Source organism: Cololabis saira, chromosome 18 (assembly GCF_033807715.1).
Source record: "Cololabis saira isolate AMF1-May2022 chromosome 18, fColSai1.1, whole genome shotgun sequence".
Classification (NCBI taxonomy): domain Eukaryota; kingdom Metazoa; phylum Chordata; class Actinopteri; order Beloniformes; family Belonidae; genus Cololabis; species Cololabis saira.
This window is the reverse complement of record NC_084604.1, coordinates 9,004,607-9,022,842: the sequence shown is the minus strand read 5'-3', so window position 1 is coordinate 9,022,842 and position 18,236 is coordinate 9,004,607. Positions and strand designations below refer to the sequence as shown.

The 18,236-nt window shown below is 43.1% G+C and overlaps 1 protein-coding gene across 1 annotated transcript; it reads right to left on the bottom strand.

Annotated features, from left to right (window-relative positions):
- Window positions 1-1,971: 1,971 nt before the first annotated feature.
- LOC133418339 (NACHT, LRR and PYD domains-containing protein 3-like) lies at window positions 1,972-16,004 on the bottom strand. The gene is made up of 7 exons (XM_061706930.1): window positions 15,914-16,004; window positions 12,734-13,019; window positions 9,573-11,427; window positions 7,199-7,372; window positions 6,815-6,988; window positions 5,042-5,088; window positions 1,972-4,927 (listed from the first exon to the last, which is right to left on the bottom strand). The coding sequence occupies exons 2-7, from the start codon at window positions 13,008-13,010 to the stop codon at window positions 4,326-4,328; spliced, it is 3,129 nt and encodes a 1,042-aa protein (XP_061562914.1). The 5' UTR covers window positions 13,011-13,019; window positions 15,914-16,004; the 3' UTR covers window positions 1,972-4,325.
- Between the last annotated feature and the right edge of the window lie 2,232 nt (window positions 16,005-18,236).

The following is an 18,236-nucleotide window of genomic DNA, read 5'->3' as shown; positions in this document are numbered from 1 at the left end:
CTTTTTTAACACAAAAATGTATTGGAAAAAACTCTTCAATGTCAAAGTGAAAACAGATTTCTACAAAGTAATGTCAATGAAATAAAAATATATAAAGAAATATAATTGTTTGCATAATTATTCACCCCCTTCAAGTCAGTATTTTGTAGATGCACCTTTGGCTGCAATCACAGCAGTGAGTCTGTGTGGATAAGTCTCGTTTTGCGCTTTCGCACTAGGGCTGAGACGTGTAGAGCCGCTCCAAGTCGGTACTTTTTTCTGTAACCATTTCAGCCAGGTTCTTTGCGGGCTGAGCAGGGACTATTTCTGACGTAACCACCCTCCGCGCCAGTGATTGGTCCGGGGGCGGGGACGTCACCACCCTCCGCGCCTCTGATTGGTCGGGGGGCGGGGCCGTCAGACGTTTGAATCAGGAAGCGGGACTCAGCGCGAGAGCGACCCGCGGCTCGCAGCGATTTTATTATGAAGCGCAAAACGTCTGTTTGGTGATCCAACTCTGAGGTGCAGATGTTCATAAACCTGGTGGCTGTCGAGAAAAAATTAAAAAAGCGATGTAGACGGGCTGTTTTACTCTCAGCCGCTCCCGGCTCCAGCTGATTTCTCATCTGCGCCGACATGAACAAAGGTGTTGCGCAATCGAGTACGTCACAGCAGCTTCACCCCAACCTGCCCACTTCTCCCCTGGCAGTGCGAAAACACACAGTGGAACCGTGTAAAGCCGCGCCGAGCCGAGTCGGGCCAAGTAAGTCCTAGTGCAAAAGCGGCAAATCAGTCTTGTACATCTGCCCACAGCAATTTTGCTCCATTCTTCCTTGCAAAACTGTTCAAGCTCTGTCAGGTTGCGCGGATATCGGGCATGAACAGCCCTTTTCAAGTCCAGCCACAAATTCTCTATAGGACTGAGGTCTGGGCTTTGACTTGGCCACTCCAGAACATTAACCTGGTTCTTTTTTAACCATTCCTGTGTAGCTTTTGCAGTATGCTTTGGATCATTGTCTTGCTGGAAAATAAATCTTCTCCCAAGCCGTAGTTCTCTTGCAGACTGAATAAGATTGTCCGCCAGGATTTCGGTGTATTTTGCAGCATTCATTCTGCCCTCAATCTTTACAAGCCTTCCAGATCCGGCTGCTGAGAAACATCCCCACAGCATAATGCTACCACCACCATGCTTCACAGTGGGGATGGTGTGTTTTTGGTGATGTGCAGTGTTTGGTTTTCGCCAAACATAACGTCTTGTCTGATGACCAAAAAACTCAATTTTCTCTAGTCGTTGGAGACAATTTTCTCTAGTCGAGATCTAATATGAGTTTTCTTCAACAGTGGCTTTCTCATTGCCACTCTCCCGTAAAGCTTTGACCGGTGAAGAACCCGGGCAGCAGTTGCTATATGCACAGTCTCACCCATCTCTGCAGCTGAAGCTTGTAACTCCATCAGAGTAGTCACACGGGTCTTGGTTGCTTCTCTCACTAGTCTCCTACTTGCACGGTCACTCAGTTTACAAGGGCGGCCTGATCTAGGCAGATTCACACAAGTGCCATATTCCTTCCATTTCTTGATCATTGATTTCACTGAACTCCGGGGGATGTTCAATGCCTTGGAAATTTTTTTATATCCATCCCCTGAATTGTACTTCTCAATAACCCTTTCCCTGAGTTGCTTGGAGTGTTCTTCTGTCTTCATGGTGTAATGGTAGCGAGGAGTACTGATCCACCAGTCTGGACCCTTCAGACACAGGTGTTTTATACCTCAATCACTTGAAACACACCCACACCACTCAGGTGATCTTCATTTCACTAATTGTGAGACTATTGGAAATAATTTGATGGACCTCTATCGAATTTGACCATTCAATTAAAAAGGGGGGGAATAATTATGCAAACCATTATATTTCTTTATATATTTTTATTTTATTGACATTACTATGTAGAAATCTGTTTTCACTTTGACATTAAAGAGTTTTTTCCAGTAAATTTTTGGGCTAAAAAAGCCAAATTTTATTGACCAGGATTGATTTATGAAAGCACTAAAAGGGTAAAACATCCAAGGGGGTGAATACTTATGATAGGCACTGTATATATCCTTGTCATCCCTGTACTGCACCAGTTAGCCATTGTATCTGTGTCTCCCCTTTCTCTGTTCTTCATTCTCCGTTCTTCTGTTCTCTCTTTTCCTCCTCTGCGCTGCCTCAGTGACTGATCTATGACAAATAGGGTTGCAATCTGCTGTGGAATTTTTATTGTGTAATAAATGTAAATGTAATATGAATTAGTAAACTGAAAATGAGCAAGTACAATAAAATAAATTACAAAAGACAAACTGAGTTGCAGGTAGAAAAACTTTGTTTTAATCAAAACAGTTTTGCATTTATGTTAATGAAATGATGAGGAACTGACATAGCTCATAAAAAGATTTAAAATTAAAATTAAAAGATGAAAGGAAAGCTAATAGGAGTGGATGGAACTCTGGAGGCAGAAACAGAAACGTCAGCAGGTTTCATCCTGTTTAGTTATGTGAGGGGGCAGAGCCAGTCCCTTTCATGTGAGCCATCTTGGATAGGTTACTGGTTCCTCAGACCTCCTTTACAAGTTCTTATTGCCTGAGACCAGGGCCGGCCCAAGCCTCCATGGGGCCCTGAGCAAAATGTGATTTTGGGGCCCTCTATTACTGCCAATAATACTGATTATTGATCATTCACACACCCACTATAAACTTATTTCATGTTCTTCCCTGTCATTACAAATACACTTGTAAAACTAGATGTAAGAACTTTTTGTCGTAGTTAGATTGTAATCCACAGTGATTAAGACCATGGAAGCTACAACAGATTAACAAACTTGCAGAAAAATCTTTCAATTCATATTTTACAAAGTCAGCAACTGCCCCTACTGGCCACACAGAGAAGCAACAGATAAACCGTCAAAGAGCTGCACAGTTACAGCAGTGTTGTTTCCATCATCCTACTGTCAGCCTGGCAGGTTTTTACCCATCTATGGTTTTTAATCTGAAAAGGGAGCAAATTCAGCTACAAGAGCGGCTGGGGTTGATTTACGCTTAATATTTAAAGTGTAAATCATTTATAATTTATAAACCATTTACTGTAAACACGTTATCTATTTTATTTTTGGTTTGAAATAAACTGCAACAGCAATGTGCAACAACAATTTGAAGTGGATAACAACAATTAAGTGCAACAACAAAGTACAAAAACTAGAACTATAATTAAAATCACTCAACTTAGATAAACAGTACCTCATCACCAATAACTTTCAACCTACTCCTCAGATGTGAAGTGCCGTGAGAAATGCAGGGTTGAATGAACACATGACCAGCAGCTCTGGAGCCGAGAGGCAGCAGTCAATATGCCAGCAGTATCTACTCTAGTCTGTTAACATAATATTGTTTATGTAATAATATTAATTATTGGGCCGCTCGGTGGCGCAGTTGGTTAAGCAGCGACTCATATACTGAGGCTACAGTCCTCCTGCAGCGGTCGCAGGTTCGAATCCCTGCCTGCGCACCTTTGCTGCATGTCATCCCCGATCTCTCTCTCTACCCCTTTCATATCTGCAGCTTGAATAAAGGGCCACTAGAGCCCAAAAAAATTATAATTATTGTGTTTTTGTACAATAACATACCTTTGATAATGTATGAATCATCCCTCACACATAAAATTTTTTTATGTCTTATTTAATTTTTTTAACTCTTGGGGGCCCCCTAGTGGTCACGGGGCCCTAAGCAGCTGCTTAGTTCGCTTATGCCTTGGGCCGGTGTTCTGCCAATTTCTGCTCCCTGCCGAGAAATTGCTACTTTGTGGTTCTGCGCATGCGGAGAGTCGATTTTCAAAGTTTGATTGCCACGCTAAATCGATAATATGGGATGTTGAGTATTTGATCCTTCAAAATACACTACCCATGACATGAATTGCATTACACTTTGTGAACATTATACGATAAAGAGGGAAAAAAAACCCAATTCTATCGCTTTATTTGATATTCATTCATTCATTCGCCTTTATTTAACCAGGCAGGTCATTAAGAACATTCGTATTTACAATGACGGACTGGCAAGAGACAAGGACCACTTGGGGGAAAAGGAAGTTGTTTAGGCCGGGAGTAAAACACAGTAAAACTGTAGCTCTACAAAGGTAGATTACCATTAGGGAGCATTTTTTGGCAAAGGAGCTTGGCAGAACACCGGCACTGCCTGAGACGTTCTTTATGGATAACTAAATTTGCATTTCTAGAGCTTTTCTTGATCATTTGAAAGAACTTCACAGTGAAGGAGACTCTCCACCTACAGAGGACACAAAAAAGGAGACTCTCCACCTACAGAGGACACAAACACACCCGCGAGTCAACTTTCCGAAAGCCGAAGGCGGGGTACACAGGTTCAGAGAAAGTGGTGTTGATGGTGTGGAGGTGCACCGATCTGTCTGGGGAGATGCTGTAGAAGGACAGACCTCCAGCAGGACAGTCCACATACACCCCTACTCTGTGGGAGACTAAGGAAGAGGGGGAGGAGGAGGAGGATGGAGAGGAGATGGGAGAAGAAGAAGGAGAGGAAAAGGGGGAAGAGGAAGAAGAGGAAAGGAAAGTCTCTTTTCCATCACTACAAACAAAGCAGCGATCATCAGCGCAGCTCAGACTCCAGGACTGATCTTTGCCCCCAAACTTGCTTTTAACGCTGTCTCCTTTCCGTGGGATTCGTCTGTACGTCACAGCGATGTGAACCAGTCCCTCCCAGTCCACCTCCCAGTAGCAGCGGCCCCTCAGACCATCCTGACACAGCAGGTGGCAGTAGACATCGAAGCGGTCTGGATGCTCAGGAAACGGCTGCTCCTCAATGACCCGGGTCGCTGTTCTACCATCATCAGACAGTTTCAGTTTCCTGTGAGCGGTGTTTAGGTCCAGTCTGAGGTCACAAGCATCTGATGAAAAGAAGAAGACCAACACAATAGAAGTGTGATCTAACTTCTTACATCCGATCAAAAAGATGGAACACAATTGTATGTATTTTGAACTTAAAGTGAAGCTCTACTTACACTTTTTCAGACCAGGTCTCAGTCTCTGAGCTCCACAATGGTCCAGGCTGAAGGAACACACACACAGAACAAGAGTAAGGTTGAAGAACAAGTCTGATGGAGTTAACATCTTTTTATGCTACAGCATCATGGCCCAGATCAAAAGACACACATGGCAATTTGACAAACATGGCATAAAAACAGGGACACAGAACAGAAACACAGACACGCTGCATCCACCTGTACATGGTGTTGCCCAGCCAGCTGGGGGACTATTTCCTAGCAATATTTAAAAGTTTAATGGCCTGGGGTATAAAGGACTTGTTTGACCTGTTTTTAGTGAACTGGGGGGTTTGGGAATGCCTCAGAGGCATTCCCAAACCAGCAGATGATGCAGAAAGTTAAAACACTTTCAATAAAAGCAAAATAAAACACGTGGACCATTTTGCCATTAACATTAAAAGACAACAGTTTCTTTAAAAAGTAAAGTCTTCGTTGATCCTTAGTGCACAGGCAGTCTGACCAAGTGTTCCATTTAAGTTTGTGATCAAGCACAACCCCAAGGTACTTGGATTCATTCCCAGACTGGATCACCTCTCATCTCCACCGAGAAATCCTGGACGAATGTCCCCTCTAAAAGTGCGGTGAAATGAATTTTGCTTCCTGAAATCAATGGTCATTTCCTGGTCACCTTCACTACTGATCCAACTAGTAGCCACATCTCATAGTATTATTGCATTGTTTTAATTGTGCATATTTTTTAATGTAATAAAATACTTAAATATTGGCCTGGAATATGCGCATCTCCCTTTTTGTCAGAGCTTCTGAGACAGGTTGTGACAGTCTGAAAAAAAGCTGTAACACTATTAGATTAGAAATTCATCCTTTATAAAAAAATGCAGGTTTAAGTCCTGACTTGCAATCCCGCCTGCCATTGTTTATGTTATGTTTATATAATAATTGCTTGGGGGTCATGTTCTGGGTCTCTGGAAAGCGCCTAGAGACACCTTCTGTTGTAATAGACGCTGTATAAATAAGATTTAATTGAATTGAATCTTCTTCAAAGGTGCTTGCAGCAAAATGTTTCTGGTCCAAATGATTCAAATGAGTTGCGTTCAAGTGATTTAAGTTCCTGGAGGTTCTTATAGGTAGAGTACGTCTCCTACTACAGAAACTGACCTGTTAAGGTTCCCGAAGGCCACATATGCAGGAATGTTCCTGGTAAAGGAGAGACAGCTCAACGATCCAGCCCTCAAAAATAAAAACTATCAAGAACCCTTCCTGTGGAAACACGCCTCACTGCTGGAGGCGGTTGAAGGTACATGTAGACCTGCTGGATTGCATTTTCACACGGGGGTATATTTTTCTCAGAATGTTGTTTTAATCTAGCATCCCAAACAAATCAGCAGGAGCCCAGTGGTCGTACATATTATTCGTTCACTCACTTCATTCTTGGTGATGGTAAGCTACATGAGTAGCCACAGCTGCCCTGGGGCAGACTGATGAAAACATGGCAGGCATTCAGTGCCAGCGGCCTCTTCGACCACCACTGGAACATTCATACACACCAGTGATACCCTCAATGGAGCTAAGGAGGGCGAAGTGTCTTGCCCAAGGACACGACAGATGGCTGGATGGGGGAGGAGCGGGGTTCGAATTGCCAATCCTTCGATCATTGGACGACCTGCTCTACTACCTAACCCCCGACTTAAAACCAGCAGTAGTGACCACAAATGAGTGCAACAACAATCCAGTCCAGTTAGTAATACCCATAGCTCCACAAAGAAAACATACCAGAGGGTTTCCAGTTTCCAGTCTGGATTCTCCAGGCCAGCGGACAGGAGCTTTACCCCTGAGTCTCCTGGATGGTTGTAGCTCAGGTCCAGCTCTCTCAGATGGGAGGGGTTGGAGCTCAGAGCTGAGACCAGAGAAGCACAGCCTTCTCCGGTGACAAGACAACCTGAGAGCCTGGAGAAGGTCACAAAACAACATATCTCAATGAAATGTTGACCAAATGATTCCTAGTGGTTTCATTTTACAACCTACAATGACAATGCCCAATTCAAGATGTTTAATAGCACTAAAATAGGTGTGCAAGTTCTAACTTTGTAGCCAGAAAAGAACATCAGAAATAGACACTAAAAACTATCCATGGTTCATAACAATTTGAATCCTGACCTGAGAGTTTCCAGTTGGCAGTGTGGACTCTTGAGTGCAGTGGAGAACAACTTCACGCCTGAATCATAGAGGTCGTTGTTACTCATGTCAAGTTCTCTGAGATTGCAGGACGTGGAGCTGAGGACTGAGGACAGAGCTTCACAGCTTCTCTGAGACAGATTACATCCATTCAGACTATGATGGGAAAGATAGAAAATCATCAGTTTTTACCAATAAATTGAAACAGAACATCCATTTTGAGTGTACTAACATAAAGGGTCTGGGTTGACAGTAACCACCTCTGACACTGCAAACCAAGAGGTGTTTATGGACACTATGCTACTGTCAATCAAAGAAAAAGAGGGCAGACAGGGTGACAGACTAGAGAGATGCCAGTAGAGTCACGTGGCTGGTGTAGGGCCATTGTGGCAAGAGATTTGAACCAATATCTGTGTTTCCATCAGAGAGGTCCAGGGTAAACGTAGGAGATTGGACTGACTTTCTCCTTGTACCTTTCAGCTGTGGGGTCTCTGTTTACCCTGACTGACCCAGCAGGATCGATTCACTCAACAAACTACTACTAGCATTCTACAAAAAGCATGGACATGGCTGTTGTGAATTTGGATGTATTTCAAGGAGACAGAAGAGCACAGGTGACATAAGAACAGATAAGCTGATTCCGTGCTGACCCCTAGTACCCAAAAAAATAATTCAATTTTCAATTCAATTCAATTTTATTTATATAGCGTCTATTACAACAGAAGTTGTCTCTAAGCACTTTCCACAGGCCCAGGACAATTCATACATTTGTATTTTCAAGACTAAATTACTGTAATATATTATTAGGAGTATGTCCAAGTAATCTTCTGAATATCCTCCAGCTGATCCAAAATGCAGCAGACAATTTGAATTAAAATAGATGCACAATACTGAATTGAAATTGAATTGATTATTTGCAGAAGATGGAATCTGTAAGAGGTGGAAACTGTAAGCCAGACAACCAGACAGGATCAGATAGAAGCATGTAGGATGACTAAAGATACAGTAGTAAAGAGGAAAATAGCAAAGGGAAAGCAGCTGAACATATGCTGAAAGTTGACATTGACATGATTGTGATCTGTAGTGATAGCAGGGAGCAGGTGGAAAAACCCCTGGAAAGTTTGAGATATGAGCTAGAGAGAAGAGGAAGGTCAGTAAGACAGAATATATGAGCAGAAATGAAACAGAAGCAGGAGGAACTGCAAGGGTGGAAGGCATAGAGGTGTAGAAGGTGCAGCAAGTTAAATACTTGGAGTCAGCTGTGCAGCAATGGGGAGTGTGGAAGAGGCAAGGAGTGAGAGCAGCAGGGTGAAAAAGAGTATCTTGAGCTATCTGCAACGGAAGATTAGCAGGGAAGTAAAAGAAAAGGTTTCCAAGACGTTAGGAGATCAGAACCTTCTCAGTGGTTGGAGACAGCAGCACTGAGCAAGAGACAGGAAGGAGGGATGGAGGTGGCAGACATGAAGACGGCAACATGTTCTACAGGAGGATGGATAGGATTAAGAACAAGCACATGGGGGGAACAGCCAGGGTTAGACATTTGACATTAGTCATTTTGGAGATAAAATCAGAGAGGCTAGATTGTGATGGTTTAGAGACATAAAGACAAAGATTGAAGAAAAGATTGGTCAATGGATGCTGGAGATGGAGCTGCCAGGCAGGAGAAAAAGACCAAATCTGGATGTGGTGGAAGAGAGAATGCTGTTGGTTGGTGTGCTTTGTTTTAGATATGCTGCTATAGACCTATGCTGCAGGGGGGCACCAACATGATCCACATCACCCCTCATTCTCCTTAATTTCTTCAGATCAACCCTCATTTATTAATTATAAGTATCTCATAACCATCACTGTTCTTGTAGTTTGTTGTGCTGGTCTTTGACCACCTCAGTGTCTTCTGTCTACATCTGCTTATATATCCTTGTCATCCTTGTAGTGCACCAGTTAGCGATTGTGTCTGTCTCTCTCTTCTCTCTGTTCTTCATTCTCTCTGTCTGTTCTCTCTATTCCTGCTCTGCCCAGCTGGTCTTCAGCAGGAGGGTCCCCCCTTATGATCCAGGTCCTGGTCCAGGTTTCTTCCCTCCTAAAGGGGAGTTTTTCCTTGCAACTGTTTGGCTGTTTTGGTTGGTTTTTCTCCCACTAGTGGAGTTTTTACCTGCCAGTGTTTATGTTATGTTTATGTGATAATTGCTTGGGGGTCATGTTCTGGTCTCTGGAAAGATCCTAGAGACAACTTCTGTTGTAATAGACGCTATATACATAAAACTGAATTGAATTGAAATGAACGGAATTGGTGGAAGAAGATGAGGAACACAGGGTAGGACGGAAACATAAGATTCAAGTTTAAAGATTCACCTACAGAGCTTTCTTGGAGGCTTTGACCACTGGCAGCAGCCTGAAAAGAGCGTCTTCTGATGCTGAGTATTTCTTGAGGTCAAACGTTTCCAGATCTTTCTGCGATGACAGTAATATGAAGACCAGAGCTGCCCAGTGGGCAGGAGACAGCTTCTCCGTGGAGAAACTTCCAAATTTCAGATGCCACTGAATCTCATTGACAAGAGAACGGTCGTTCAGCTCGTTCAGGCAATGGAACAGGTTGATGTTTCTCTCTGGAGTTACATTCTTTTTCTTGATCTTTTTCTTGATGTATTCAACTATTTTCTTGTTGGTTTGGGAGATTTCTCCTTTTGTCATCGTCATACCCCTCCGGAGGGTCTGAACGGGCTGAGAAATTCTCTGTTTTGTCAGCAGACCGCGTAGGAGGTTCTGGTTGGTCTGCAGTGAAAGACCCAGGAGGAAGCGGAGGAACAAGTCCAGGTGTCCATTTGAACTCTCTAAGGCCTTGTCTACAGCACTCTGATAGAAGTTTATCTCTGCAGCTTCATTTCCTCCCGTTTCAAGTGACTGAGAGGTTGTTTGTTCTTCCAGCAGGTTGACTCCAGAGCTGATGAAGGTCAGATGGACATGAAGAGCAGCCAGAAACTCCTGAACACTCAGATGGATGAAGCAAAACACCTTGTCCTGGTACAGGTTGCTCTCCTCTCTAAAGACCTGGGTGAAAACTCCTGAGTACACTGAAGCTTCTCTGATGTCGATGCCACACTCACTCAGGTCTTCTTCATAGAAGATCAGGTGTCCCTGCTGCAGCTGCTCAAAAGCCAGTTTTCCCAGAGACTCCATCATCTTCTTGTTTTCTGGATTCCAATGTGAATCGGACTCAGATCTCTCGTGATACTTGACATTTTTAAGTTTGGCCTGGACCACCAGGAAGTGGATGTACATCTCAGTCAGGGTCTTGGGCAGCTCCCCTCCCTCTCTGGTCTCCAGGACGTTCTCCAGGACCGTAGCAGTGATCCAGCAGAAGACTGGGATGTGGCACATGATGTGGAGGCTCTGTGATGTCTTGATGTGGGAGATGATCCTGCTGGTCTGCTTCTTATCTGTGAACCTCTTCCTGAAGTATTCCTCCTTCTGTGGGTCGGTGAAGCCTCTGACTTCTGTCACCATGGAAACACACTCAGGAGGGATCTGATTGGCTGCTGCGGGTCGTGTGGTGATCCAGAGACGAGCCAAAGGAAGCAGGTTCCCCCTGATGAGGTTTGTCAGCAGCACATCCACTGAGGTTGACTCTGTAACATCAGTCACAACCTCATTGTTGTGGAAGTCCAGAGGAAGTCGACACTCATCCAGACCGTCAAAGATGAACACGACCTGCAACTTTTCAAACCTGGAGATTCCTGCTTCTTTGGTTTCAGTGAAGAAGTGATGAACAAGTGCCACCAAGCTGAACTTTCTCTCTTTCAGCACATTCAGCTCTCTGAAGGTGAAAGGAAGCAGTAACTGGATGTCCTGGTTGGTTCTGCCTTCAGCCCAGTCCAGAGTGAACTTCTGCGTTAAGACTGTTTTCCCGATGCCGGCCACTCCCTTCGTCATCACTGTTCTGATTGGTTCTTCCCTTCCAGGTGGGAGTTTAAAGATTTCTTCCTGTCTGATGGTTGCCTCATCGTTTTCTTCTGGTTTTCTGGAAGTTTCTTCTATCTGCCTCACCTCGTGGTCCATGTTAACCTCTCCAGTGTCTTCCATTGTGATGAAGATCTCAGTGAAGATTTCATTTAGGAGCCTAGAATTTCGTGCCTTTGTCATTTTCTCAAATGCATATTGAAACTTTTTTTGTACCTTGGATTTGATTTTTTGTTGGCATTCAGCAAGAATATCTGCAGGAAAATATAAAGACAAAATAAAGTTTACCAGTTTTTTTTTACTTTACAGCTTGGTACCGAGTAGCATAATGAATACAATAAAGGTCCCATATTCAGCTTTTCCTGACTTTCAAAGATTCAAAACTGATTTATCCTCATAACACCCAGTTTTAAGTTATCTAGCTGCCACTTTAAGAGGTGCACGATGGATGAAACAATAAATACTAGAAAAAACTACTTGACCAAGTTTCACAGCCAGAACTTGTATCTGCAGATCAAAGACTTTAAAAGACACACAAATCACAATCCTGTGATGTGGTCTATAGATTTCCGAATAGTGCATTTTGTCATGTCTTTTGGGGGTTATTTTTCTTGAATTTCCATGTGTTGTACTTTAGTTTTTGTTTTATTTTGAAAGTCAATTTCAGGGTTATTTTATGTTCTAATTTGACTTCCTTTGTTCTCGTCAATCCTGTTTGTTCTCACCTGCGTCTCGTCAGCCCTGTTAGTCGATATAATCTTGTCTTTCCCTTCGTTACTGCTGGTTTATACTGTAACTCTAGTCCGTCCATGTCCTTGTCACCCTGTACCCCCCCCTCTCTTACATTAGGAATATTAACTCACTATCTATTTTCAAATCCCATCTGAAAACCCACCCGTTCAAACCGGCCTGCTCACTTTAATTTCTCCCCCTCTAGGCTACTGCTGATTTCTGATTTTATTGCATGTATTATTGTTGTCTTTTTTTTTTCTTTCTTTTAATCAATGCGAGCACTGTAAAGGTGACCTTGAGTGCCCTGAAAGGCGCCTTAAATAAATCAAATGTATTATTATTATTATTTTTCATGCATGTCGAGACGGTGCCCGGTAACTTAAGGGATGAGAACATAGGTGTTTGGTCCATGTAAAACGGACCAAACAGGTGTGAATGCCCCCTTAGAGGTTGAAATTAAAATGTTGATCTTAGCAGAATGGATAGGGATCAATACAGCAGAACATTGGTGTTTTATTAAAAAAATTAATAAAAACTGCGACGAGGTAATGCATCCACGATATCTTTGAAATCATAAAATGTACTGGGAATAAACATGATCACAGTAGAACCTTTAAATGAAAGTATTTAAAACAAGGGTGAGAACTTGTCTTCTTTCTCTGGGGGACATTCCTTTTATAATTTGCTCTAGAATCCAGGTAATAAATGCATTTGGGTTTGTTTTTTTGGATAACAGGAAATGCCAAGACTAATCTTTAATTTCTTTCACTCAAAATATGCAGTTCTGTTAATAATTGGTTCCATCTTATTTTTCTTACTGTGACTCACCGGCAGGCTCTAAAGCCTTTTTGGATAGGTTCTCCACCAGATCATTTCGATTAATCATCTGTAAAACCAGGTTAACCACTTTAATGGTGTATATGCAGTACGACAGCACCAACTGGTCAACAATTTCCACACGTTTGGCATCTTCCAATCGACTCTTTGGGATTGCTGGGAAGTCTTCCAGGATGTCCTCCTGCTGCAGATACCATTTGAAGTTAGTAAACTCCTCTGCTTCCAAGTCCTCCAGAGTTCTCAGGAGAAGCACTTTAAATGTTGACATCCTTCCCTCCTGCAAGATCAGAGATTAGTTATAACTCATGCCATGTCTTGTCCATTAATTTAATTAACATGCAACATTTCAGTCCAGATTTAGGATGCATCATAGCAATGAAACAGCTTTAATGTCACAAATGGCCTCCTCATTGCCTCTGATGGTGGTCTTCTCTCTATGCTTGTTCGGTTGGACATCAGTGCAGCTTTCAACACCATTAACCACAAGGTTATTATGTATTCTGTATTACACAGATATAAACACTTTACTGGGGTCAGTGGTTCTGCTTTAGGGTGGTTTGGGTCACATTTATTGAGTTCTGTCAGGGCTGGTGTGGTGAGGACCCAGATGCAGGAGAGCGAGGCAGGAGTTCGCAAACAAAAAGGGTTTATTTTACAAACCAAAAAACAAAGCGCTGCTTAGCAGGATCAAAAACACACGGAAACAGGGATCAAAAACTGGAGCAAAAACAGGACACATGGAGGAAAGCACAGTACGGAACCACCAGGAGCAAGGGAATGAAGAGACCGGGGCAAAACAGAAACAAACAGGGGGGAAATGTCAACCACTGACAAGTTCAGGCCCGAGTCTTGCTAAGACCGAGACGCCAGAATCCTCGCTAAGACCAAGAGACCCAAGTCCTCACTAAGACCAGAGTCCTCACTGAGACGAGAGTCCTCACTAAGACAGAGAGACCCAAGTCCTTACCAGGAGAGTAGAGCATACAAATCCAGATCTTAGATCTCTACACTGGTTTCCTGTCTGTCACAGAACAGATGTTGAATCCAGCTGTTGGTTTAAAAATATCTGAAATTTCTCAGACCAAAATACATCTCTGATCTGGTCCATGATGAACCAACCAGAACCCTCAGGTCATCAGGGTCACGCCTGCTTTCTGGACCCAGAGTTAGAACCAAACACGGTGAGGCAGCGTTCAGCTTTTATGATCCTCACCTGTAAAATAATCTCCCAGAATGCACCAGGGCTACTGAAACTCAGAGTTGCTCTAAATCAAGGCTGTAAACATTTTTATTGACCGGTGCATTTCGGTAATCTCCCACAATATACTTGTTGGAGAAATGTGTTTCTGCACTCCAACTTTGCAGCGGCAAAAATGAGACACAAGACAGAGAGAGGTTAGATCCAACAATCTTATCACTTGTACAAGGAGTAGTCAGGCAGCTTAACATAAGCGTCAGCTTCCTCTTGGCTACTGAAGTTAATGCAGACATAAGGCATATATATATACTCCATAGTTACAAATCAATCATATTGAAAGCATTCAGTTGTCTCCAAGGTGTATCTGATTCAATCACGACTACTACTATGACAATCAATCACAGTCTTGTAGTTACATTCCCATAATAGGGCAAAAGTGCCTCTTCCAACACTCTTCCAGTTTAATTCCATAGGTCAAAAGTTGCTTCCAACACTCATCTTGTCACAGTATTTTTCCACTTTTAATGCTGTGAGTATAATGATAGTTACGTAAGCGATAATGCCCGACGAGGTGTACATTAACATAAATTTCGCGTCTGACAGTTTGCCTCTGCGAAGTCCATATATTTATGTTAATGTACACCTCGAAAGGCATTATCCCGCATATACCACGGTCACTTACCAAAAAACATAAATATTAAATCAGTTATTCATGCTTTAATGTGTTTTCAGTTGAAATCGTTAGTTTTATAACAAGCCACAGCTGAGCGGCTGAGTGGACTATTTAATCTCTCGTCTGCAGCCGTTCTCAGTTTCCTTGGTAACACCTGAGGGTCTGACTAATACCTGGAACAATCACTACCGTCCCATAAGGTCCTTATGCAACGGACACAGTGTTGATTCTCCAGTAACGAGGACGGACCTGAGATACGACTTAGCAACGGGAGATATTCTAGTCAGCTCAGCTCCGCTCGGCTATTTTCTTTTCCCTCCTCTTCTGCTTAAGATAAATTCCTCTTTAATTCAGAATTAAAATTAAATCCGATTTAAAATGATTAAAAATGACCATGTAAACACCTAATTCCGAATGAAAATGGCCGTTTCGAATTAAACTTAATTCCAAAGTAAGTGGCTGGTTTATTCCGATTTTATATCCAAATAGAATAATTCCACGATCATGTTTACACTCATTCCGCTTTAAATCAATTCCGGTCTTTCTTTCTGCTCGTTCCCTCGCCCGTCTGTCTCCATGACGCTTATATTCCGCGCTGGGCTTGTTTTCCAAACAAAGTTTCAAGATGGCAGCACGCAGTAAACGGTGGTCAAGAGCAGAGACCATTTATTTAATAAATAGCTTGGAGGACCTGGAAATAATTAAAAGAACAGATGGAAACAGGAAACATAAAAATTGTGAGCTTTTCAAAGTTGTAGCGGCTAAGTTTGTTTTTCTTCCAGTAGACGTAACTACCGGTCCGCCCCCCTATCCAATCAGAACCTTCCCAACCCCCAGACCTTAAGCGGAATTAGATAAAGCCGATCAAACGTGTTTTCCATGTAGACCTCAATTCGGAATTACTATTTCCATGTAAACTCAAAGGAAAATAGTTTAATTCGGAATTATTTAATTCGGAATAATTAATTCCGAATTAAAAAACATCATGTAACTGTGGCCAATGTTGATGTAAAGCACTTTGAATTACCTTGTGTTGAATTGTGCTGTACAAATAAACTTGCCTTGCCTTGCCTTTATTTATATAGCATCTATTACAACAGAAGTTGTCTCTAGGCGCTTTCCAGAGACCCAGAACATGACCCCCCGAGCAATTATTACATAAAAACATCCATAACAGAGTTCAGAGTTAGTCGCAGTATCAGCACTGAGAAACCACCGGCCATAAACCCTGCAGGACTGCGTCTAGAACCACTGCACCAATGCTCACATGAACAAGACTGAGGTTTTTTGGTTAAATTACCTTTTAAAAGTGACCGTGATCCTCATGGAGCCGACGACACCCACAGCTTCAGCTCAGAAACAGGGCGGAGGAGCAGGAGGTCTGAGGAAGGTTGCAGTTCAGACGACCATAAAACCCCATAAACGTTGAGCTGTGACAGACCTTGACCAGCTGAAGTCAAACATTCACAGGATGTAGCAACCACAAACCAATTAAGTACTTCAATGCTGGAGGAAAAAATATTTAGCTTCTTCTGACTTTCAATGGTTCAACTTTTTGTCCAGTTTTCTGTCTGTCTGACATTTTTAGAGAAACACAACCGATTCATCAGTAAACGTTTTCAAGAGCAGTCATGCAGGTGCTTCCAGAGACAACTTCCTATTTCAACAAACATTAATTTCATCTGCTAATTGGTTCTTTAAACTCCACTCACAGATCAAATTACTAATGTAAAGTGTTTCCCACCAGTCTTTAATACAACCATCAATAGAGATCAACTCACGAATGGACCCTAGTGGTCTGTAGAGGGACAGAACAGACACTGCAGAATTTGGTTGCTTTCCTCCTTCTCTGAGTTGGCAGGCTGAGGGGAGACCACTTTATATATGTTAAAGCAAGAGAAAAGGGGGCACGGTGGCGCAGCAAGTCTCACAGCAAGAAGGTCCTGGGTTCGATTCCCGCCGGGGACGTTGTGGTGCGTGTTAGTTCCCCCATGACTTCAGTGCCCACACCCTGGGCGGGGTTGGTGAAAGGGCCTTTCTGTGTGGAGTTTGCATGTTCTCCCTGTGTTCCGTTGGGTAGTTAATGTGAGCTACCCTCACAAAAACATGCAGCAGTCCTGGGCTACACATGCCCCCTCTGGCCAACCGGGGCGCCAGACGGGGTGGAGAGGCCCCACCCTGTCTGTTGAAAAGAAGCGGCCTGCTCACTAGGGATGGGAATCGAGAACCGGGTCTTGTTGAGAACCGGTTCCCAGTGTTTCAATTCCTTGGAATCGTTTGCCTTTGTCGCAAACGATTCCCTTATCGATTCCAGTGGGCGCGAATGACGTCACCGAGCACGTTGCGCAACGTGCACATTCGCGCCCAGAAGAAAAACATGGGGACAAAGCGGCATAAACGCACTAAAGTTTGGTTACATTTTACCAAAAAGGATGACAACAGGGCGACAATACTTGCAATGTGGACATTTTAACAAAGGGTGGAAACTGTTAGGACTCGGCCGGCTGATGCGCTGGGAGCACGGAGTCAGCCGGCGTGTGGTAAGGCTGATTTATGGTTCCGCGTTACACCTACGCAGAGCCTACGTCTTAGGGTACGCGGCTACACGCACCGTACGACGTGCGTCGCCGCGTACCCTACGCCGTAGGCTCTGCGTTGATTTAACGCGGAACCATAAATCATGCTTTAGAAGAGCTGCGCTCCGGCGGACAGCAGAGCTCCTGACACAGCTGCAGCTCGTCAGCTCATCTATGGAGAAGTTAAAGAGCATCTACCGCTAGATTCTCCTTTCATCAAGGCAGGGAAGAGTATCAGGCCAGCATAGATGAATGTCACCAGCAGTGACTAAGTTTGTGGTGTTGAACATGTTACTGGACATTCTTGTGTAATTGCTACAAAATAATTTGTTGTTTTTTGTTAATTTCTACAGAAGAATATTTATTTTATTATTATTATTTTATATTAAATACATATTTTACTGTATATTACAAATAATTTTGTGGGGACCCCCTGGCACCATCGAGGAGCCAAAGGCTGGGGGCATCTTAAGACCTCACTTGTATTTTTTTGTTCAAAGATATAAAAGTTTTATATCTTTGAACAAAAAAAGATCAGAGAAACAAAGAAATTGAAACAAAGAAACAATTTTAGTATCAACTTTGTTTTATTAAAACAAAGTTGATACTAAAATTGTTTCTTCTCCTTTTTTCCAAATGAGAATCGATAAGAGAATCGAATCGTTAAGCAGAATCGAAAATGGAATTGGAATCGAAAAAATCTTATCAATTCCCATCCCTACTGCTCACTCCTCAGGTTAAGGAGGAGACCTGAGCTCAGTGCAGGGCCCTCCCGGGGTTGGTAGAGGATGTCAATTTAAAAAAAATATTAAATAAAAAAAAAAGCAAGTGTTTTTCATAATAGGTCTCCTTTAAATAACATTTTATAACACTTATGGTTTGCTATAGTCCGGTTGTGCAGCCTGGGACGGACCCGGCGCTCCCGCCACGCCCTCCCCACCAGGCCCCGCCCTCTCCCTGCCAGGTCACGCCAGGCCACGCCCTCCCTGTCAGGCCCCGCCCCTTCCCGCCAGGTCACGCCCTCGCACATTCCGTCAGGTGAGGCGA

What these genes read in the sequence shown, in the direction of transcription:
- LOC133418339 (XM_061706930.1), bottom strand. Translation starts at nt 13,010, where the DNA reads ATGTCAACATTTAAAGTGCTTCTCCTGAGAACTCTGGAGGACTTGGAA. An exon ending in AAAGCCTCCAAGAAAGCTCT is followed by an intron (nt 7,373 to 9,572) that starts GTAGGTGAATCT and finishes TTCCCATCATAG; the next exon opens with TCTGAATGGATGTAATCTGT. An exon ending in GAGACCTGGTCTGAAAAAGT is followed by an intron (nt 4,928 to 5,041) that starts GTAAGTAGAGCT and finishes TCTTTTCATCAG; the next exon opens with ATGCTTGTGACCTCAGACTG.